At 42.1% G+C, this 24,651-nt stretch overlaps 1 protein-coding gene across 2 annotated transcripts in view; it reads left to right on the top strand.

Moving 5' to 3' along the window:
- Window positions 1-24,651, top strand: part of klhl29 (kelch like family member 29) — a 591,085-nt gene that overhangs the window by 193,292 nt on the left and 373,142 nt on the right. For both annotated transcript variants that reach the window (XM_079572681.1, XM_079572682.1), the window contains exon 4: window positions 14,523-14,834. In XM_079572681.1, the coding sequence (XP_079428807.1) occupies window positions 14,562-14,834 (273 nt within the window). In that variant the 5' untranslated portion in view covers window positions 14,523-14,561. The remainder of the gene's footprint in view (window positions 1-14,522; window positions 14,835-24,651) is intronic.

The following is a 24,651-nucleotide window of genomic DNA, read 5'->3' as shown; positions in this document are numbered from 1 at the left end:
CAAGCTTGAGTGAAAAAAAAGTATCTTCATTGTGTAATTGGATGAACAATATCCCTCTGTCCCTTTGTCTTTTCTGTCAGCATAGTATTTACTGTCACGGACAAGTAATGAGTAAAAAAAAACAACAACATGGTATGGCACCGGCAGTGGCGCTTGTTGCCTCTAGGGGCATGAGTTACTTAGTACTGCTTTAACAAATGCTAAATTATGGTATATTTTCTACTAAATCAAGATACAGACACATGGAAAGAAGCAAAGTCGTTCAACAGCCCATAAACCAGGCCTACTCAATTGGCGGCCCGCGGGCCAGCTCCGGCCCGCCAACCAATTAAATCTGGCCCGCGCCTCATTTTCCATAAGTACATCTATTTTTTGGCACTATCCGGGCCGCGTTCGCGTCGCTCCGCGGCGCATTCGCGCCGGAATCGCGCTGCTTTGCGTAGCAGTGTGCCTGCAGCCTCGCTAGCGTCTCTCCTACAGCGCGGGCTCAAATGAAAACATGGCTCTTTAAAACGGTGTAAACGGAGTGAACAGGAGCTGATCGTTGGACGGACTGACAGGTTTTCTAAACCGAAGCACAAGGACAGTGTGCAGCGAGTTTTTGGACTTTTGTTTCGGATTATCCCACGCAGAAGCAGCTCACTTCGCGCACCGCGGCAGATGACCACATGTTTCCCTGTCGTCTTCATCCTTACAAATGGCTTGACCAGCTACTGTCAGGTAAGAAACACCAGTTCAGTTGTGGATGTTTGAAGGATGATGTTTGCGGATGATGAAGCTGATGGTGCGTGAGTTTTGGATAAGTGTCCTGCACCTGCAGCGCGTGTTTAACCGGTCAGCGCTAAACCTGCTCTCTGGGCTCAAACTTAACAAAATAACATCTGAATCATGAATCTGACAGGTGCATTTTCTTCCTTTCTCCCCCGACTTCATTCGTCTTTGTGTGAAAAGTACAAGCGCAGAGGTGCTCTTTGTGAAGTGAACAGTGGATGAGCGCGCCATCTCCAATGAGCTTCTTTCACTTTTATCATAAAGCTGAAGGTCTGGACAGAACAGCGGCTCAGGGTTTGGTCAGCGCTTGTCCCTCAGCTGAGGAGCAGTGGCTGAGCAGGAGTTACTCATGTTGTTTGAGATGAGCTGGTCTCACATGTAACTCTCTTATTCTGTATCAGGCCTTTGCTCTGGTTTAGATGTGATTTAGTCCTGCCTTAGCCCTGATATATCATGCTTTGCCCTGGTTTAATCCTGGTTTAGTTCTGAGTAGTCCTAGTTTATTATTAGGCTCTTTATTATTCTGTATTAATATGTTATTACAATGTTTCTAAAGCCTACAAATGCTGGAATATAATACAACTATTGTGTTTAGGTCCAATTCTATTCTATTCAAGCATTGATGATAATGAAATTATCATTTATTTATCCCAAAAATATGAATACGTTTGGTGGCAGTGGTCGGCTCACCGACTGACCGGCCCAGTAGCCAATGACCTCCGACAAATCTGGCCCAGTGACAAAAGTAATTGAAGAGCCCTGCCATAAACACTTAAAAACAACGGGCAATGCTAACCAGGACGCTAGCTCTAGCTTCATGATACATATGCTAGCATTAAACATGACTGCCATTTGTTTTTGTTTTGTTTTTTTTGCTTCTGCTTCTGCTGTACAATATGCTGTGAAAAAACATCCATATGGACCCGATTTTGACTTGACTTTATTTGTGTGTCACGGTAATTACTATATCGACGAATCATTCATTAAATAACTGATAAACGATTTTTTGGCTCAGTATTTATTACCTATACATTTATAAGCAGTCTTTCATTTACATTATATTTCATGTTTAGTGCAGCTTGTGTGGTGTTTCTAGAACAACGGTTTACTGTCACTTTTCGAGTTGACAGTAGCATCTTTAGTGTCAATAATATCGTTTATGGCGATATTTTCCTGCCTCAATATATCGAACTTCAAATTTTCCATTGTTTTGTGCGTGCTATGTCTTTGGGCAAGGAGCTTTTCCAGCTTGCTAGTAGCAACGCTGGTGTTCACACAAGGCATCAGCACAAAATGACAGCCTCCTCTTTGCTAAGTATCCCTTTGCTGTAAGTATATATCAGGAGAGACAGCGTTTTGGGCTAATAGGCTCTTTGAGAAACCTGAGAAGGTAAAAAAGCTCTATATCCTCACAAACACGAGCGGAGTAAGCAAGAGACAAAGCCCATTTTTCAATATCTCTCATTTTCAAGGTCCTCTTTTTCGCCTTTTGTGCATTATCTACATTTTTACCTTGTTAACGCTCATTTTCATTCTTCATCTCCGAGTTGCTCTAAAGTTTGAGGAAACAGAAATGCCCCTTGCCTACCTGCTCCCCTGCCTCCTCTGCGGCAGACTGCGTTTAACTGATGCTGTGTGACTGACAGCACAATGGAGATGCCACTCACTTTGCTCATTAGCTGTGATTGCTGACACTGTATTTCTTCTTTTGGTTTTTTTACTCGCTGTCTCGCTGAAAAGCACAGATTTCAGCTTTTGCCGTTTTCTTATTAGCGGTTTTTGAATGCGCTAAGACTTCTAGTTAATCAGCTGCTATTTTGAGCGCCCTCTGAAAATAGTTTTTGGATAGCTTCAGGTGAGCGGGTTAGCACGCTGGCAGGAATGTCGCAGCTTCCGTTGCTTTGCTGTAGGGCTGTGATTCTCAGGCACAGTGGTAGATGTATCGCTGTTGATAGGAACGTTCTCAGGTGACGTTTTTAGAACAGCATCCACTTAAAGGGGCTGAACCTGTTTTCGGTGTCTCCTGTCAGCCACTGAAACCGCACGAAATAGCTTTGACAAGGCTAACTACTAGGACTGGGACGATACACACGATCCGATACGTATCACGATACTCAGGGGACAATACGATACCTATTGCAACACAGTAAGTAATCATGATAAATATGTTTACCTAGATCTCGGATACAAGTGGCCGAAAAGAGTTTCCTTCGCAGGGTGGCTGGGCGCACCCTTCAAGATCGGGTCAGGAGCTCAGTTACCCGGGATGAGCTCGGAGTAGAGTCACTACTCCTTCATGTCGAAAGGAGCCAGCTGGGGTGGCTAGGGCATCTGTTTCGGAGGTGATCCAGGCATGTCCTAGTGAGACAAGGCCCAGGACACGCTGCTGGGACTATGTCTCCGAGCTGGCCTGGTGTCGCCTTGGGATGCCCCCAGAACAGCTGGAGGAGGTGTGCGTGGATCGGGAAGTCTGGGCATCTTTGCTGAGACTGCTGCTTCCACGACTTGGCCCCGGATAAAGCGGAAGAAAATGGATGGATGGATTATTACCTTAAAATGTGTTCAAAGTTTATAAATCAAATGCCATTTGACATGTATTGTAGTGTTAAGATTGAAAAGTGGATTAACCTCCTAACCCCCACCTCAACCAAGCACAGAAAAGCTTAGAAAAATTATCAAAAGAGACAAAAACAAGGATGAAAACCCAATGAAAAAGCCACAAAAAAGTGACAAAAACATGGCAAAAACACAACAAAAAAGTGACAAAAACGCTTAAAAAATGCGGCGACAATTTGACAAAAATGTTACGATCACTTTTGTAGGCCTTAGTTTCCAAATGTGGAGAAATTGGAGAAAATGTCCGGGGGTAAGAGGTTAACACAAAATGTATTAAAGCACTGTTACTGGAAAACAAAGGAGTGCAGGATAAAAACGCCTCAAACACAAGTATTGAAAGAATTGAATACGATACAGTTCAATATTGTGTCCCAGCCCTCCTAACTACAGCAACAAATGATAAGTACTTACTTTAAGGCGAGACACTGCAAGTGAATGGGGGGGGAAATTGTGAAAAATCTGTAAAGATTCAAATGTTCCCTTATTCTTTTGGGTTCAATAAATCTGAAGTCTCTGAACTAGATATTAAAAAATCCCTCTGAAAACACCTTCAAAATATTAAGTCCAAGACTGGAAAGTTTGGAGTCTGTAGGAGCTACTAAAGTAGAGATGTTGTTGCGTGAGTGGAATAAAATTTTGAGAAAACAGCCATTATGTTTCTCCCACAAAGGAAATGACCATATTTGGATTATAGCGTCATCTCACGCACTCATGACATGAAAATTATAAAGTTTTATAAGAGAAAACTAGCAAAAATACGATCAAAGTTCATTTACTCTCCCTTGCGCCCTACTCATTTGTATCTCTCTCGGTTGAAATACCTATTACAGACCACTTTGCAAAGTTGTCAGCCCTGTGTGAAAACTTTTGAGAACAACCCCTTTAGGCTAATACATTATCACCGGCTCCCTTTTAAAATGAAAAACATCTATTAAAGAAAGGTTGACTCTGCGTACGCTTTGCCTGCAGCCTGTTGTCTTGTAATGTCCTGACAGTGAATTCATTGAATGTGAAAGAAACGCGTCTAAATGCTTATTGGCGTTTGGTACCGGGAGGGGAGCATGCAGCGGAGTGAGTGTCACTGGAGATGTGATGTATTTGAGAGTTTATCGGCTCTGGCAGGGCCCATAGGTGCGAATGGTGCTGTGGCCGACGGGAACTTTTCTTTTAGCGCCCTTTTATTGTTGTTAACCCACAAACATGGCCTTTAGGACGAGCAGAAACACTTTATAAAGCCAGTCTGGGGCCGCTTTAAAGGCTTAATGGATTCTAAAATGGGATGTTCAAAGTGTTGTGTCTATTTGTGCATTCGAAGGTATCAGAGGTGACATTTCTTTTCTAGGAGTATCGGCCCTTGTTATCAATATTGTAAATAAATGTTAATAATAGTAATGTTTTACTGTATATAGTTAATAATGGGAGGATTTGAATTGCACTTTTCATCCGTAACAAGTGTTGGAGAAAAGACAATCATTTGCGAAAGTAATAATAGGCAGGAGTCGGATGACTGGATGCTGGAGAAGTTTATTTACTGTCAGTGTGAGACCCGGAGACACTTGACCATTCAGGTCTGGCTTCCACATGAAAAGCGATACATTTCTGTGTTCCACATTGATTTGCAAGCTGCTTTTGTACATCTTTGCCATTTTTTGTGGGGTTCAGCTGATTTCTTACTGCAGAGAGGCAATTGTACAATTGTATAATGACAATTAAGTTCCTCATTCATTCATTCATTCATTCATTCATTGAAGTATCCTCTGTTGTACGTCATGCTGATATGCAAGCCAAAGCAAAAAATACCTCGGAGCAGTTGCCTGGGAGCCAAAGCTATGGCTATACTACAGAGATGGTACGACCGTGCAACATAACAAATACTGAAGTTAATTTTATTTTAACAACAAGCTTCTCAAAGCAGTCCATACACACTATGTAGCCATAGCTGCACTGATGGGGCCAGGCTGCCATTTTCTCCTCACTTCAGCTGAACAATGTGCTGTGAAAAACATCCACATGGACCCGATTTTGACTTGACTTTATTTGTGTGTGATAAATATGTTAATGAGTAAAAAAAAAATGCAACATGCTACGGCACGTGCAGTGGCGCTTGCTCCCTCTAGGGGCATGAGTTACTTAGTACTGCTTTAACAAATGCTAAATTATGATATATTTTCTACTAAATAAAGATACAGACACATGGAAAGAAGCAAAGTTGTTCAACAGCCCATAAACACTTAAAAACAACGGGCAATGCTAACCAGGACGCTAACTTTAGCTTCATGGTACATATGCTAAAATTAGATATGACTGCCATTTGTTGTTGTTTTTTCGCTTCTGCTGAACAATGTGGTGTGAAAAAACATCCATATGGACCCGATATATACTTCACTTTATTTGTGTGTGATAAATATGTTCATAATCCGACAGGAAACGGCTAAAAATAGTGAAAAATCCTGATCCATCCATCACAATAATATACATACAGCTTACACTACAATATATCTGATGAAACTGGGGTGATATAGCCCCAGCTGCCTATGATCGAAACATGGCTTCCTATCTGGCCCATCGAGGTCAGTGAGGTGACATGATGACACAAAAACAGGACTGGTCAGCATTGTCTTTATTATTGTTTTCGGAGCAAATTGTTTGTTCTAAACTCAGCCTCATAAAGCTTTATTTCCAAGACCTATCTATAAACCAAAGGTTGTAGATAGACAGTTAAAGCCACAGCTGCTCTGAAGGGAACCAGGCTGCCATTGACTCCTCCGACCGACAACAACCACTCACACACTTTGCTACTGGAGTGTCATATGCCCTCTAGGAAATGTTTCGGAGTCAATCTGTAAATTGCTGAAAGGAGGAGTGAATTATGTTAATCTAGGTAACAACAAATTGGTGAGGTGTGAAATTTTTCTTCATCTTTTGAATTTTCTGTTTAGCTTTAGGTTAAACACCTGCCTAACTCCTCTATAACGAAAACGAGATCCTGTGTGGACTCGAGAGAACCATGTGTAAATACCAAGTGTAATTGCCAGGCACATTCACTGATATAGACAGAAGACAAATGTTAAATGCAAGGCCTTCGGGGAGCCTCAATAAGCTCCTGCAGAAACTTATTGTCGAAGAAACTTAAGGCCGAGTAATTAGCAGCTTAAGTGGAGTTGGTTTCCTCTTCTGGGCTGGTATCACTTTACACATAACACATAAAATGACAGGAATTCCTTTGGCGGATTGCCTGCACACTGGAAACTACTCATCAGATTTTTTTGTGAAAGGCGTCTTGAACACACAGCAATGAAATGTGAAGTACGGTAAATAAGAAATCTATTTTAGTTTGAATAGGTCTGTATATTTTTTCCTTTCTCTCTGTCATTCATCTTGCAAAATTGTCTATTACTGTAATTTTGCATTATCATTATTATTTGTTTTTCATTGACACATATTTTCACACATATGTTTTTGCAATTGTAAGTGTAGTCAAAGATTTTATATTAACCAGTTTCACAAACTAATATTCCTTCCTTTAACCTCTAAACCCCACCTGAACCGGCTACGCCTCCACCTCATCCTCTCAGCGCAGAGCCTCCAGCATCCATGACTCGTCCGTCTCCCAGCTGTGCTGCGTCCCACCTCCACCCCTTCACGGTCGCTTCTATCCACGGCTTCACCCTGCTCCATCCTTCACCGGTTCCCAAGCCCAACGCCAATGTCCAGGCTCCAGGGAAAGAAAGCCCTAGCTCTATCCTACCCATTCATACTAACCATAATCTAGGGCTGCGCGATTATAGAAAAAACAATTAAATTATTTTAAATGAACTAAATCTTTGGTTTGTTTATTCATTTTTTTCAAAAAAAACAAAAGAATATATATATATATATATATATATATATATATTTTAAATGCTCACGTTTCTTAAAGGGACTCAAAATGTTAAAATTAAGTATTTTCCTCCCCCTACATGTTTCAACACTGTCCTAAGGTGTAAAATGAGCCCAGACATATTTACCACAACTGCCTCTAAAATCCTGCACTCAAAAAGTTGTTACTTCGGGTCCGAATTGCCGTCATGCACAAGCTTAATATAGAAGGTGCAGCTACACGTGTGACCTGAGGTGGCAGTAGTGAGTATAAAATTGCTAACTTGCATCTAGCTAATTCTATTGAGAGATATCTGCCCCCTGCTGGCCAACCCTCACACCTGTCCAAGCAAACAGAGCCGCGTGGCCTGATGACATCATCACACAGCACTAATGTTTTTATGTCGGACCAAAGCATGAGCCTTGAGCAGGTGAAATGCAAAGGGAACAGAGTCATCACAGTTGAATAAGAGTTTGCTTTGAGCTCCATTGAGATCTGCTCCTGAAGAAGAGTTTTACACTCTTCTACTACACAAAACCAGTGCCTGAGCAAAGGATATCGAGGCTTCTAAACAGCTGTTCTCCTTTCAGCACAGGGTGAGCACTTAACACTGGCGACATCTCAAGAGCTAGGTATAAAAAAATATATTATTAACAGTTCTATCACACAGCGTTGGTAGTTCAGCTGATCAGACGTGCTCACACAAACCGCACAGGACTGACTTTTTGCGCAAATAATCGTGTAGTGTAATAATCGATATCGTAATTTAGTTTCGATTAATTGCACAGCCCTACCTTTATCCACATATCAATGTCTACTGCCGGGGTCTGATCGTCGAAAATATATATGTCAATAAATCTTTCTAATCGCTGCTTTTGTCTGTTTGAGTCTATCCAGGTTTCAATTCTCATTATCTCATTAGCACTTTAGCTGTTAGCATTGATTACCTTTTGTGTTAATTGCTTTTTATTGCTTGGAAACACCGCGCCGTCCACTGGTCTTCAAGAGCACGCCCAGATGCACTCATCCAGGAACAATCATCATTACTGGTCAATTGAAATTATAATAATCAATTTACACTAAACAAGTAATGCACTTATTCACCTATATTAATTACATGCATCTGAAACTCAAGTATTTTAAGTTTTTTTCCCTTTGCAGTCTCAAACTCAGACTCAAACTCCTACGGTTTATTTTAGTTTTGGCCGGTGTTGTTTATTCCTCTTTTGTTGTCAAACTTTCTCCACGTCGCGGCTGGGTTTACAGGCACTGGTGAACTTTCTATGCGCATAATGTGTTGAATTATATATTATTTATTGACCGGTCTGTCTGGGCGAGTTTGTTGCAGATAAGATATGAAGTGGATAAGGCTTTCTTTTAGCCAGACGCTACGTTCAATTATTCATTTGTTTGGAGGTTAGCATGGCCAAAGGTTGCAGCTGCCAGTTAGACCTCTGCGCGCCGGGTTCTTCAGCACCGGGGCTTCTGCAGAAGCTGGAGTTTTTAAATTGCTGCACATATTTCCAAAGGTCACGGGTTCACGTTTGTATTTTGGTTGTTATCTTGTAAGCAATATTTAAAACTAGAACAAAGCAATTGGTCGTTGTCGTCGGCCTTTTGCATTGCACGAGTTGATACGTACCTGTCTGGTCTTTGTGCCCATGGAAGAGCGTGGTAGCTTCTATCTTCACCCCCATTTGGAGCCATAGGAATTACTGGGAGAGGCCAAATGCTAGCAACATCTTTGGTATTTTTGCGTGACTGAGGGCACACAGTTCTTCCACACTGAGATATGTTCTTACCTGAGTTTAGACGAGTTGATGCGTACCTGTCTGGTCTTTTTGCCCGTGGAAGAGCGTGGTCGCTTCTAACTTCACCCCCATTTGGAGCCATTGGAATATACTGGGTGAGGTCAAATGTTAACAACATTTGTGGTCGTTTTGCGTGACTGAGGGCACGCACAAAAACCAGACAGGTATGCATCAACTCGTCTAAGCTCAGGTAAGGACATATCACAGTATGGAAAAACGGCCTGTTCTTTTAAAAATGACAGTAAAGCTTTGTTTACAAAGTATTTAATTATAAAATACCCCACTATAGACATACAATACAATGTAATACAAACTAGGGTGAAAAATAAAGTATTACACTTAAATAAATGTATATATTGAGCCCAAATATGTTTTGTGTATCTGTCATTCATTGAACGATAAGTCTGCATAGTAATTATTGCGACAGCCCCGAATGTAGCCAGTATATGCAGAACCTTTAATGGTAATTCAACTGTAGCATCTGAGCGTAAGAATGGCTGGATTCAGTTCAGTTCAACTTTATTATCCCCCATGGGGCAATTTAGTTTGCAGCCAGCAGACCATCAACGCACTACAAAAAGACATAATAATAGATACATAAAACATATTCATTCAAAGACCAATCGCTCTTGGGATCATGGACTTCTTAAACCTGTTGGTGTTACTCTGTGGAACATTATAACAACGCCCGGGTGGAAGCAGTAAAAACTCTTGGCACAAGGGGTGACAAGGGTCAGCAATGATAGCCGTAGCCTTCTTCACACATTTGACCCTGTACACCTCGCTAAGATCATTTAAAGCAGTGCCCGCAATTTCACTGCACACTTTAACATCTAGAGGGTTCTTTTGCTTTGGGATTTGTTTACCGGCTGCGCAGAAGGGAAAGCTGCAGATCAGAATGAGAATTTGTAGTTCTGTCACCATAACAAATTTGAAGTTCGATATATTGAGGCAGGAAAGTATCGCGATAAATGATATTATTGACTCTAACGATACTCAATACTGTCAACTCTCAGGCATAAAAATAACAGTAAACCTTTGTTCTAAAAGTGCATCATCAAATCCTAAAATACCACACAAACTGCACTAAACATGAAATATAATGTACCTCAATTTGCTTCAAGAAAGTAGCAGATCTCCATGATGATCTGCTATTTCGGAGAGATGGACATATCGTGATTCCGTGTTTTCGTTTTTATGCAGTTCTGTGTTCAAATACATACTTTTCCACACTCACCAGTCGGTCTCGTCAAAAGCCTCGAGTGAGAGACAGGAGGATTTTTGGCAGTCATAGTGAAGTGTGAGATTTCGGAAGAAGCAAATGGCTTTAGTTGCCTCTTAAAGGTGATATACAGATGCTTAGCGCTCATGAATCGTGATCAAATCTATAGGCTAAAGAAAATTCTGATGAAGCTTTTGCTTTATCTGTCATCCCTACCACCTCGTGACATCAGCTGGTGAGAGAACAGCATCGACTTGGCTGTTGGCTCCAATAACACTGTAAACCCCTCCCTAATAGATCTGCAGTTAGTGACAGGTAGTTGCTGATGAAGCCGCTTGACGTCCTCAACATGAAAACCACCCAATAAAGACGACAACTTAAGAGCGTTTGTCTATAACACAGCTTTAAATCAGCACTGCCTTATTGCTTTCATAGTTTTTCACAAGACTTCATGCGAATCCGTCCGGTGTTGCCTGGATGTTCTGCTGCAGAGAGCTCTGTTTTCAAAAACACTGTCTCTCCTTGTAACACAATGAAGTCCGCGACGCTCCCCGCATGTGAATTAATGCCTCGATATCTTCTCAGCAGTTCGCAACAATGGTGAAAGTCTTATAAATTTAAATGACATTGCCAGAGCTTAATTTTGACACCAGCAAAGAACCCAGAATCCCTATCCCAAACAGAGTAAAGTGACTAATATTATTGCAGTAATTACAGTGTCTCCACTCTTTTTGCCTGTGAGCCTTAATTAAAAAGTCAAGCTGCCAGACTCCATCCTTTTAAAAACCGAGCTACAAAACACCACATTATTTTTATTTCACTTTTGGTTCATACTTACCTTTCACTGCTACTGCTATTTTCTCAAGGTTATACAACTTTTGGTATTTTTTTTGTCTTTGCAATAGGAGTGGGCGGAATTGACAAAAAATACAATATTTTTCTTTTAGGAAATTTCTCAATAACTCTAATCAGGTACTGCTTTTGTAAACCATTAAAAATGTGCATACAATTTGCATGTTAACATATAGTTTAATTAGTAATGCAATATATTGCTTAAAAGAGAATGTATCCTTTCTATTTTTCACCAGGTTTTTGCTGCTTCTCTTTGTTAGTTTCTTGTCATTTATCGTGTCCTTGTTGTGGTAGTATTTCATTTATTTCAAATAGAGGTCGACTATCAGGCTGATATTTGGGGATTTTACAATATTGATCTAGCGCCAATAAAAGCTGAAATCTCCGGGACAGAAAGTCATAGAGACTTCCCGGTTTTTTTACATTGGAAAGAGCGAGAGTCAGGGCTTTAAAACAACTCCCTCCTACAACTCCCTCAGCATTGGGGGAACAGAGAAACATTGCAATGAAAATTGGTTTGCCACAAGTTTGACTAAACCTCAGTCAATATGGACATGCTGCATATCATTTTGAAGCACAGGACCTGGAGAATGCAATCGCTGAGTCAGGCTTAAAGGGACTATAAGGAGTTTAAAAATGTTAAAATTAAGTATTTTCCTCCCCCTACATGTTCCAGCCATGTCCTAATGTGTAGAATGAGCTCAGACCTGTTCACCACAACTGCCTCTAAAATCCTGTACGGTCACTCAAAAATGTGTCACTTCAGCCCGAATAGCCGTCATGCACGAGCTTAATATAGAAGGTGCAGTTACACATATGGCCTGAGGTGGCAGTAGTGAGTATAAAATGGCGAACTTGCTTCCAGCCCCTTTAAAGCAGAACTAAGTAACTCATGCCCCTAGACGCCATAAGCACCACTGCAGGTGTCGTAACATTTTGCGGTTTTTTACTCAGTCATTGTCTGTGGGAGTAAATACTACACTGACAGAAAAGAAAGGGATAGAGGGATATTGTACATCCAATTACACAATGGAGATAATTTTTTTCACTCAAACTTGGCTGTAAATACTGTTCAAGTGGCGCTAGCCCGCAGTTAGTTTTGCCCGTTAGCCTGTTAGCTTCTTCTTCGTGATTCCATTAGTGTGTATTGCGCCTCCGACCTGGTGCAGGTGAAGTTGCAATTGTGGTTTTCTGGCCAGAGACACCGGGGGAGATGAAAGACCCTCCAATCATCCCATTAACACTTGTATTTCCCCCAGAGGGAGGATTTATTAAGGTAAACAAGCTACTTTAACCTCCGTAATTGTGTGTTTGAATGCCGTGCAAAATGCTGCAACTAGCAACAGTATGCTAATGCTAACGGTAGGGTGCTAATGCTAGTGATAACTCATCAAAACTGGGACAGAAACTATAATTGAATCACCTTAAGTAATATAGTAAAATCAGCAACACACCACTGGAGTGGCCAATTATTTATGTTTTTACAGGATTAGACCAGACATTTGGAAAAATTGCATCGAAATAAAAAATATCGGCCGTGCATATCGGTATCGGCCAATAAAAATCCCCCCTAAATCGTTATCGGCCTTAGAAAAACGCATTCAACCTCTAATCTCAAACACCAATTTCGATATGCACAAACAGTGTATCTTTGTGTGTTCAAACAGCAAAAAATGAGATGGTAAATGTTGAATTATTGTGGCCAGAACATATTCCTAACGTTCCTTAGTCGTTACTCACTCACTCTGTGGACGAGTTACTGGACACTTTTCACAGTTGACAGTTCAGGGCACTTTATTCAGTCACAAGTGTCTTCGAATACCAGACGCAGCGTGGGGGTAAAGCAGGTGCAACCTTTTTAATTTTTAAACTCCCAGACTATGATTGAAAGACAATGACAAATACAATTCCTGATTTCCTTTCTCTGTCTAGACAAAAGTGCGGCGTGCGAAGGATGTTCCCACTTTAGATAACCTCCGAATGCGAATGCGCCTCACGCTTTGGGAGATAATGTCCGACGCTTTTTGTGTTTTGTTCTGGGAAATTTTCTCCCTGCGCCCTCCCCATTCCCGGTTGCTAGATAAGCGTATATTACCTGGCACTCAGTCCGCAATTGTTCCACCGGACCAGCACCTTGTCTCACTTTTTAGCAGATAATACGGGCTTATGCGGCTGGCAAATTCAAGGTTATTAAAAGGGGGCACTGCTGGGAGAGGAGAGAGGTTATTGCATATTGTTCGAATGTTGTCGGACTGCTTTTGGCTCGGCTAGTATCAGCTTGCAGTGTTTGGACGGGGGACTAAATGAGGGGGGATATTGCGAGTGCTATGTAAAAGGAATAAAGCAAGGAGATACAAAGCGTGGCACCTCCGAAAAAAAAAGGACCAGCGCTGAGCTAAAAAGACATCCCGTAGAGGCAGTGTTCCCACCACTGGCTGCATGGGGTTTCATCAAAGCTAAGGAGAGGAGCTTTGATTTTTGCAGTCCTAGCTACGCTCAATGTGGACGTACAGGTTGTCAGCACATTCAGTTACACGCGGTCCATCTGTCACTGCTTTTTGTGCACACGTGTCCTCACAAGGCGCTCGCATTTGAAGGCAAGAGTCAGTGCGACAGACCCCGGCCTGCACTCGTATAAAGACTTATCATGCGCTGTCATTCTCCCCGTACGGATTGTGCGCTTGGCTCTCCGGACCGGGTTTAGAGGTTGTTGTTTTTTTATTTATGTGGGCTGTTATCGACGGCGGAAGAAGCATACAGCGAGCCTTTGGTTGGAGGGGATATGATGCATTGCAAGGCCTCAGTGATGGATTTTAGCGCTCAGATCCGGTAGCCTTTGATTCATGATATAATGTGGAGTGATATGCTGCTCATGCTACACAATGGCGTCTGGCCTATGCTCTTGTGATTCTGCCCTGTGTGACATTGAAGCCCTTCACGGCCCGCGGTGCTCCAAACCCTTCAGTGCACTTGAAGGGCGATCTGATTGAATTAAGCAGCCATTAGTGCCTTGAGATGAGCAGTAATTGCTGGAGTATTTATCTATTCAGGAGGATGAGCTCTGAACACAGGGTCAGACTTCTTAAGCACATGCGTGTGTGTGCCTGTGGCTCAGACATATTGTTTAACCTGAGCTGCAGCTGAGCTCCAGGTTTACAGACCTACAGTGTTGCTCCGTCACACTCCTCATTACTGAAGGAGAGCAGCGTCACAGGAAACAAATGAGCCGTCGTGTGTAGCGTCTGTGGGAGCAGCTGCATTCACACCTTTAACAACAACATCTCCTCTTCAGAGACGCCGCTGTCTGCCACCAAGCGTATCACTGAATGCATTTGCTTATATTACCGTCCTGCATGACACTAACATGTGACATCTTCTGTGTTCTCCCCAGGCCGGCCCCAGCCGCTCCCTCAGAGAGCTCCAGCAAGTGATGTCACGCCACCATCACCGTTTCGAGAGGGACTACAGAGGGCCCTGGGAGCGCAGGGACGTGCGGCCCGCCGGCCTCCACAACGGGGCAGCCAATCACAGCTGTGCCTCTGCCGTCGTCAATGGCAACAACCGTCCGGGGCTGCTGCCGCTCCCCGTCATCCCCTCCCTGCTGCCCACCCCGGTTACAGTTGCCGTGACAACATCGAGCGGCGACATAGCGGTCAAGCGCGGGATCCCACCGGCAGGATCAGTGGCCCCGGCGTCGGCCAAGGTAAGAGCGGCGGCCAAGCGGAGCCCGAGACACCTGCGTCCCCTAAACTGTCTTGGACTCGTCTCGCCGGCTCCTCGTCCAATTTCTCAACTCTTCCTCTGTTTTTCTGTCAACTTCGAGATCATTGATGCCATCCCAGCCAAACGCCCCTCCTCCGCCCCCCCCTCCTCCTCCCTCTCGTGGCATTTGTACAATAGCGCGTGCTGTGTCCAACTCGCTGGCACGTCTGTCTTCGTGCCTGAACTGTGTGAACTCCTCGAGCCTCTCTCAGCTCTTTTTCTGCTGCTCGTCCCAAACTCTGTCCAACTCTCGCTTCGGCCAAAACCATTTTTTTTTTACTACCAATCTGCCAAATCACCAACTTGTGTTGCCTTTCCCCCCTTTCCCTTTTCATTAGGGAGGCGCCCATTGACATTGGCAGTAATAGCTACACGCAGAAACATGCACCGTCGCGAGTTTCTGCTCACTCCGGCCCATTCCTCTGATGTGCACTTACCACTTATGATCTATCTTATAAAACAGATTGCTCTGGCTTTGATCTGCGAGAATCCTGTGTATTTTTTATTTGCAGTGCAGCGAAAGTCTGAGCACTGTATCGGAGAAGTGTTTGTGTTCTCCTCCCCCCTCGTCTGGGGATTTGGCGAGCTCGCTGGCTGTCAGGCGCGCAGCAAAAAAGAAGGGCCTTTACCCAAAAAGAGTTAGACATTTGCAGCCTTCCTCTCCCCCGCCGCCGTGCGCTTCAGGGATACCAGTGTGGCTCTTTCATCACCCCGCTCTGTCTGCATTGCTACCACATGATTGGCTTTAATTCCGGTATCTATCCGGACCGTATAGCTCTCTCAAAGGTAAACAACGGCTGCTAATTTGGGCCATGAGTGCGCATTATGAGGCTCCCCATTGAACGTGCTGACCGCGGATCCCCTAAATCAGCTTTGACACCGCGTCGGGGCACTCCTTTTGTGCTTCGGAATAATTACGGAGGCCTCTACAAAGTACCACCACCTCCTATTTGGGCTATTGTCGGGATGTGAAGGCTGCCAGAGCAATTAGAGGCTTGGCCGGCATGTACTTATGTTTAGGAGGACACTTACAAGCGTGTCAGCATTGTAGTTCAGATGGAAAATGCTACTTGGCATCTTTTTCGGCAGCGATACCCACATTGCGGTGAAAGCACCTGATGTGGTTAGTTTGAAAGTTTGTTTTTAGATTAAAGGGAGGTGTTCTGCAAAATCTAGCTTCATCTAATCCACCGCATTATACACACAATAAACAAGGCCACACGTTCTAATATAGCTTTGATTACAGCACATTGGCTGCTTCTGCAATGTCAAAAGATTCATCGAAGCATTCATTTTTACCAGAATCTCGTATTGATGATGGGAGAGTGTGACCACTACGCATTAAGTTCTCCAGCACATCCCAAAGATTCTCAATGGAGTAAAGATCGAGGCCTGTCACAATAACAATATTTGAAGTTAGATATATTGAGACAGGAAAATATTGCGTTAAATCATTTCATTGAAGACCTTTTCATGCCGCTCTAAAGCAAAAAGGAATATCATATTTGGGGTAAAAAAAAAAAAAAGAAGAAACGATAAATATTGTGCCCAAAAACGCTTTATAAGATTATACAATAAGTAGGGATGTCACGATTCTACAATAATTGTGAGGAAAAATGTTTTTGATTTTACGATTATTCACGATTATGAAAAATAAGGAAGAAAAGACTGAGAATTTCTCAAAATATTTACTGTTTTGATCGGAAACCTATTGACCTTTCAGCCTTTTTTTTCTTTATGCTTATACCCTGGCAAAAATAAACAAATAAATAAATAATAACAATAATAATGCATTGGTTTTATATAGCGCTTTTCTGGACACTCAAAGATGCTTTACATTGCACTATTCAGTCACTCCATACTTGGTGGTGGTTTGCTACTATTGTAGCCACATCTGCCCTGGGGTAGGCTGACGCAAGCGAGGCAATTACTCGCTCCGACCACCACCAACCACTCACATATTCACTACATTCGCCAGGCTTCCTGGTGTTTTCCAAACGGTCTCCCATCCAAATACCGACCAGGCCCTTTCCTGCTTAGCTTTTAAGAGCTGATGGGATCGGGCCACATACAGTTAATTTATAAATAATTAACTGGTAAAATAATATTGATATTTGCAGTCTGCAAAGGAAGCAAATTGATGTGAATGTTTTCAAACGATATTCCTCAGATCTGTGTCTCTGAATCACTATAATTACAAAGAGTTCCTAAACAAATGAACCGAGCTGATTCCCATGCACTGCCTCACATACCTTCACTTTCGTTTCTACCGCGACACAAACGTAGCCACACATGGTTGTTTGTGACTCTTCCTTTGGATCAGATTTGCTCTCTGCTCTTCGGATTATTAATCCTGTCTCACTCTTTCACAATGTGAGCCCGATGAATCCGGGCATTGGTCATCAGGAAAGACGGAATCTATTGATGGAATAACCTGGTCGTTCAGGATGTTCAGGTCGTCAGCTGAACCTAGACCTGACCAACAGCAGCAACCCCAGATTAAAACCCTTTTTTTCTTTTTGGTCAGGTGGTGTAATATCGTCAAAAAACATTCCTAGAGATGTGTCTTGAGTCCCTCACACACGCTGAGCAGCCTTTGAATCTCTCGTGGTAACTGGTCTTCAAACATTCTTCTCTCTGCTTTCACAATCCCAGTGCGTCCGGCATGTCCCAAAAAAACAACTTCAAACCTGAGCCTCTCTAAGTTTGCATCAATTACCGCCTATAGTATCGACCAAAGCGCGTCTCCCGGTAGCTTCGCTGTCCTCGTGCGCTCCCGTTCTGTCATCCTCCATCAAAGCTTTTTTTTTGGGGGGGGGATGGGGGGGTCAGAGCGTTTTGACAGAGGGTCCCCATGTCTCAGCTGTGCACGGGGCCACACTAAAAAGCTGACAGTATTGATCTGCGCCGCTCTGAGGCCGCCTAAACTCAACATGTGTAGCTGCCGTGGGGATGTGCTACGGGGAGCCGTGCTTAATTCATAAATCCCTTAGATGTCTTTAAGAGCTGACGTTTTTGGTACACGCTATGAGAACTATTGATGTTTTTTTACCTGGTGATTATAGTTCCTTCCGTATCGGCGATTTCCTAAAACTTTCCCGAATTGACAGCAAACTGACAGTTTTATAACGATAGATTTTGTTTCAAATTGTGATTATGTTTTTATTGAAATGAGTCTCGCAGCTTCTTATCTTAAAGGGATATTTCAGGATTTTTGACATAGGGCCTCATTTCCTAGTTATCCAGAGTGTTGCTGATTTCTGGAAACATTTTTTTTTGTAATTCAAGCAGTTTTTATATTTGAAGAGCTTCGTGGCGCTATAAATGTCTGTGTCGATAGAGTAATTTTAACCATTTTGCATTTAAAAGTCCTTATATTTGAGCAGCATCAGCTTCGTGGTTGTATAAGCTACACAGCGGCGGAGTGATCTGCTTGAAAATAGTCCCTCAAAATGCAATCATTCATGTAATGCAAGGTCAGTTATATTCCAAAAATGATTCTATTTTGTCTGGTGTTATAAGTGATTTGCCTCAAGTGCACTGTGGAGTGGGTCAGACTGTTTTTAATGCAGGTTAGCTGATACCATAGTACCATAGAAATGCGCTAGCCTTGCACTAGCCTAGCGCCACGTAACTCTTCAAATATAAGGACTGCCTGAATTACGAAGAAAAATATCTCCAGAGATCAGCAACACTCTGGATAACTAGGAAATGAGGCCCTATGTCAAAAATCCTGAAATATCCCTTTAACTAAGCTTGTACTATAATAATGCCGTTTGTTCCTGCTCCTTCCTTGTTCTGCTTGCAACATTTCCATGAGCTCTATTTCTGTAAGCGTGAATTGCTGACATTTGAAAAGTAGCATCTGGCCACGTTTCCCCACGCTAATGTAAAGCTAACGGCTCGGAACAGTGAACCTGGGTTAATTTAGACCTACAATTTGCTCCCCCCACCCCTCCCTTTGCCCGGCCATTAATTAAATATCATGTCGCTGTATGTCACGGCCTGTCAGATCTTCTGCTACACTTCTTTTCTCTCTGTGTAAAAATCACAAGGTAACACTGTGAGTCGGGATGAGTCATTTTGACACTGACTTCCAGAACAGAGATGACCGCTCTGATACAAGTTCTGTCCAAAAACAAAGTATTGTTTTGTCGGCAGTAGTTAGGTCCTACTGGTATCGAAAGAATAAAAGCAGGTACTCAAAAGAGACCAGGTTTTGATGCCCTTTGGGTCCTGGGAGCGAATATATTTTTCGTAGGTATGTTCTGCCATCAACCAATCAGAAGTCATGAATGTGAAACGTCATGCATATATCAACCAATCAGTTTAACCCTGACCCTGCCCTCGCCACTAACCTTAAGGATAGTGGGCTGGTGCCTAATCTCAATACATCTCTGATTGGATGAGAAATGTACTGAGTGGCAGAACATACCTATGAAAAAAATGGGTATCCCGGGACAGCATTAAAGGAAGTTACTTGTCTTTTATGGAATGAATTAACATTATTGATCTGTTTTATGGCTCTATATGACAAAGGGCATAATGTTTGGTAGAATTTTATGGGGGTCAAGAGTCGATACCTCTCAGGGGGTCTGGGGCCCCCTGGGAACATTTTCACCAAATGCATACAGTTTTCTGCATTCTGGTGCATTTTATCCTCATGAATAAGTAAAAAAAAACATCTTTGCCAAAAATGCTGGTAGAATAATCTTACTGAACTCAGTCACACTTCTGTAACAGTGTGTAATGAATAAACAAACTGTATTTGTTTCAATGGTAAATGGTCACATTTACTGTACTGTTAACAATTATTATGCAAATTGTATTTCAGTGCCATGAAGGTAAAAAAAAAAGTATCTCTCTCGATCACTGACATCAGGTAAGCCCAGTTAAGGGAAAACTACTGAAAAAGGACCATTGTTAAGCAGACCATCATTTTCAAGCAATAAGGGAAAGAAAAAGGATCTCTCTGCTGATGAAAAGCGTGAGATAGTTGAATGCCTTCGATTAGGTATGAAAACCTTCAATACTTCAAGAAAGATCATCATTGTACTGTTAAGAGATTTGTGGCTGATTTAGAGAACACACAGGTTTGTGCAGATAAAGGCACAATGAGGACGGTTTCTGCCAGACAAACACATCAGATTAAGAGAACAGCTGCTACAAAGCAGCAAACAGGTATTTGAAGCTGCTGGTGCCTCTGGAGTCTCCTGAACATCAAGGTGTAGGACCATCCACATTGTAACTTCCCTACCCTCTATATTTTACAACAATGTATCGCTTAGGTATTGGTATCATCAATCAAACATCGTTAAAGTAACACAAATGTAACGGTTCCCAGCCCTAGACATGATGCAGAATATGGGCCACCATATCAACTAAAGGCGGATTGTGTCATATTGCGTTGATTTTCCAGCTAGTATGATTAATGATTAAAAGTATAGCGATTTAATACACACTAATGCATTCTGATTATACAGTAGTAGTAGTAGTAGTAGTAGTAGTAGTAGTAGTAGTAGTAGTAGTAGTAGTAGTAGTAGTAGTAGTAGTAGTAGTAGTAGTAGTAGTGGAATGGAATGGAATAATGTATATTAGTAGTTTGGAGGTAGATAATGTCATAGGACATAAGGCCCAAATCTTTTATATCTTTTTTTTTAAACATCGTTACTTAGCACACTGTATTGTACTAAATTTGGTAGGTAGTGTATCAATGGCAGTGTAAAATGAAGTGTAACCAAATGCCCTGTTTCCAAGGGAATCAGTCAATCTGTTAGTTTTCTTTCTAGGTTTTTTATTTTGATTGCTACTTTTTGGAAGACCAAATGCTTAAAATTGCAGTGCTGCCAAACTCTTGAAAAACAGTGGTCTATTGTGTCACACACAAAAAAGAAGTATTTCGATTATCCTCCAACAATCTAGTCTAGTATTAGCTTTTTGCTCTTCTATACTTTCAAACAGTGACATCGGAGCTTTTAACTCCCCTCTTTTGATAATTGGAGCTTGTCACTTCGGCCCAAGAATGGCACTCATGTGAAACAAAGTGCGACAATAATCTTCAATGGGCCCTTTTGTGGAAAATATATGGACTTCTGCTGGTAGGGATAATGCTTCTTGTGAAAAGTATCTTTGCTGGAGTCTTGCAATATAAATGTAAGAAGTGCTGTGATAAGTGACTATTTTATCGGTCTTAAACCGGACCAATGATGAGTTTGAACTATTATTATAGTACTTTTCATGCTAATTTCCCAAGACGCCGCAGTTTCTTTCCGATAGCAATTGCAGATAATTTCCTTTGTCTAATTGTCCGTTGTTGCTTCAAGTGAAAACATCGTTTCTAAAATTACTGCATTAATGATCCATTTTTATCCAACGGCAAAAACTGCTCTTGCGTTGACTTATTTTAACTGTCCCTACAACAAACAGACTCTTGCTTTGGGCTGTTCTCTTCGGGGGTCTTCACGGAACATTATTCATCCCCACAACTAATTTCACATTGAAGCGTTTATAAAGGGGCACAGTCAGTATAGATGTGCTGCCCATTAACTGTTTGCTCTCTGCATGACGCTGCATGTCCTTGGGCAAATCACTTCAGGGTTTTGACCTCCTGTCTCGCACTCTTCCCTTAAAACTTTGCTTTATCCTCTCAAAACAAGCACAACCCTCTTATAAACACCCGCCTCACCCCTGTTTGCTTTACACGTCATTCCAGCCACGTTTCTCAGCTCTCTAAAACTATAAACCCCTGCTGCTTGTGTCATCTTAAATCGACGATGTTGAAAGACCACAAAGTGATGCTCAGTTCGCCCGCTCAGCACTTATTGCCATGTCCATTAAAAGCCATCTTTATAAACTCGGCACAGTTTGATCTCCCAGTGATGGACGTCGAACACGATACCTGCCGACACTCATTGAGACGCACTTCTCTGGCCCAAACGGCACGTCTCGAATCAACACTGATGTTTTCAGAATTGGCAGGGTTTTTATGCCGTTTAGCTGCAAGTCATGTCATACTGGGACAAGAGTTTGCGAAGTTGGGGACGTTTCAGGCCATTTTCCTCGTGTGAGGCTTGAACTGCCAGACCCACTAGTTGATGGGCGTACTATTGGGTTAGGTTGAGAAAAGTCTGGGAATTGAACCCAGAACCTTCATGCTGGAGAAGAGTCACTTTTCAGGGTTGACGCCATAGGCGCCTTCAGTGCTGAGCCTGTTCCTCCAAATGCGCACATTTTGTTAGCCGTTGAATCCCCGATTGTTCTATCCCCATACAAATTGATAGAGAAGAGAGGCACAATACTAGCATATGGGGAGGTATGTTTTGTCCTTGTCATGGCATTTATCTAATTTTTGTAGTTCCTTTATCATTAACATATTATAAGATCGAGTTTAGTGGCCACTGGATGTGTAAAGCAGATACTTAACTGGATTTGAGTTAGCATTTAGCTCAGTGGACTTATTTTAGACGCTAGTTTGTATCTAAAGAAAAATCTCAAAAGCTTTGTACATTCATTAAGGATTTTTAACTAGGCTTTGACCTCAACTACATGTGGTTGATGGGTTGACAACAGCTGAAAACATCTGGATCTTTCATTATTTGCTATGTTTGATTGCTAATGCTAACGGCTATAGATAAAATGCATTGAGCAGGCTAACGGACTCTGAAAAGTCTCCTGGGCTAGCCTACTTGCTAACTGTCCACATGCGTTAGGGTCAAACCCTGCTTCTCTTTTTTATTTCAATGCTTGTCACAACATATCCTCTCTTATTTGTTAAATATTTGACCATTGGATGCTTGTTTAAGGTTCTTGAACGTCAAATTATAGTTTATTGATGGATATTTTTCTTAAAAGCTCTGGATGAAAGAGTAAAGCCGATTATAAAATTTGAAATAGTGCCTCAAATATGAACTAATCTGCATATAAACCATCTTATCCTACTTGAATTTTTTATATACTGTATTTTTTTCCCCTATTTTTTATAGCATGTTTAGCCTTTAGCTTCAAGACAAACTATCAATCCTTTATGATCACAGGTGTCTCTCCTGAACTCTTTACATCCTACATCAAGATTTGAACATGATCATCTACCAGGAACTCACTGCCCACCACGTAATCTTCATAAAATATGATTATTATTCCAGCAGGTCCGAGCTAATCTCTATAGATTGCCTTTCAGTCATGTGACCTTTGTTGTTATGGCGGCCATTTTGGATACCGAAGTAGCATTATGTAGAACTACCACATGTAACAATATCTCTACTCTAGTATGAAAATGAAAGACAACTGATTGACAGTGGCATTTTTATGTACTCATAATCATTGCTCAAGATAACAGTGAAAACACAGCCCCAGAGACGCACGTTTATGTGAAGAAACCATTGAGTCAGTGTTTAAGATGCTAGCATGCTACCGGTTAGCATTTAGTTTCAACAGCTCAGCTCTGACCTCGGTCAGGCTTCATAGATGTGAGCCACACATGTGTTTATTGTGTTGAAGTCATTGGCAGTTGATTGAATAAACTGTTGACAGTTGCTAACCACTAGCATGCAATTAGGTGCAATTTTGGTTTATATCGGACTTAGGCAGGTTATCGTGATAATCAAATGACATTTCATCACAATCCTATTTATTTATTCACCTCCATAAATCCGGTCAAATCCAATGACGACCGCCCAATGCCAACTAACTTGTTTTCAGCGAAGAGTGTTGTATTCACCTCCGCTTCATTTGTCACATAACACCGGAGAGCCCTATAGGTTTTTTCCGGCTTGCACACACTATTTAGCACCTGTCTTGATAAATGAGCCGCTGAGAAGGTTTTTGCCTACTGTGTAAAAACCGAGCCTCCTCCTGACAAAATTCGAATACTTTCTTGACACATTTTAAATAGAAACTACATTTCTTAAAGTTAGAGTATGCGCTCCTTTAACTGGTCCAGGATTGCATACTCGACTGTCCCATAGACCGCTTTCCCATTACCAAAATGTTGAAAGTTCTGCGGTTTATTAAAAGCACACCATTCTTAGCGAAAGTCTCTCACATGACCTCAAATTCGTCTTCACGCCAGAGAAGCTTTTGACACCTTTACGAACAACTCATCTTTTCCCAGTGCATACATTTCATAAAAGTCTCATCTGAAATTTGATCACACAGATTCTCCGTGAAGGGAAAGAAAGAAAAAAAAGTCAAGGATTGGAATAAAAAGGGATCAATAGTGTACAGACCTGAAACCCCCCCCAAAACCCCACATTGTGTCTCGTTGGCCATTGATTGGAGCCAGGTCAGGACTAGCCAGTGGATTGCAGCAGGCCCCATACTGCGGCGAACACAACGGGGCGGCCAGCGAACCGCGGGAGGCGCAGTCTCGCTCAGACACAATCAAAACCGAAAACCTCGCCGAGCCACGGATCTCCCCCGACTTTCATTCTGTTCTGTAACTATTTCAAGTTCTTTCTCCTTGACGTGTGAGTGACAAAGCACAAAGAGATTTCGCCATAATCCTCTCGGGCCAGTTTCTGAAACAAGCGCAGGGGGAGAAGACGTTTTGTAGCACAAGTTAATGTTGCAAAAATTATAGCGTGCCAGTCTTTAGTACATCTGAGAGCGATTTTACTCTTATTTTGACGGGATTATTGTTCATTCATTTGTTAAAACTGAAAGATTTATCGGGAAAACAAATGATACTTGCTTGTAGATGGGTTTAGAAGGGAAACCATTGCTTAGACAGGAGAGTGGTCGTCTTATATTAAGTTTATTGT

Source organism: Gobius niger, assembly GCF_951799975.1.
Source record: "Gobius niger genome assembly, chromosome: 15".
Classification (NCBI taxonomy): domain Eukaryota; kingdom Metazoa; phylum Chordata; class Actinopteri; order Gobiiformes; family Gobiidae; genus Gobius; species Gobius niger.
Note: the sequence above shows the minus strand (reverse complement) of the source record. Positions and strands in the feature narration are given on the sequence as shown.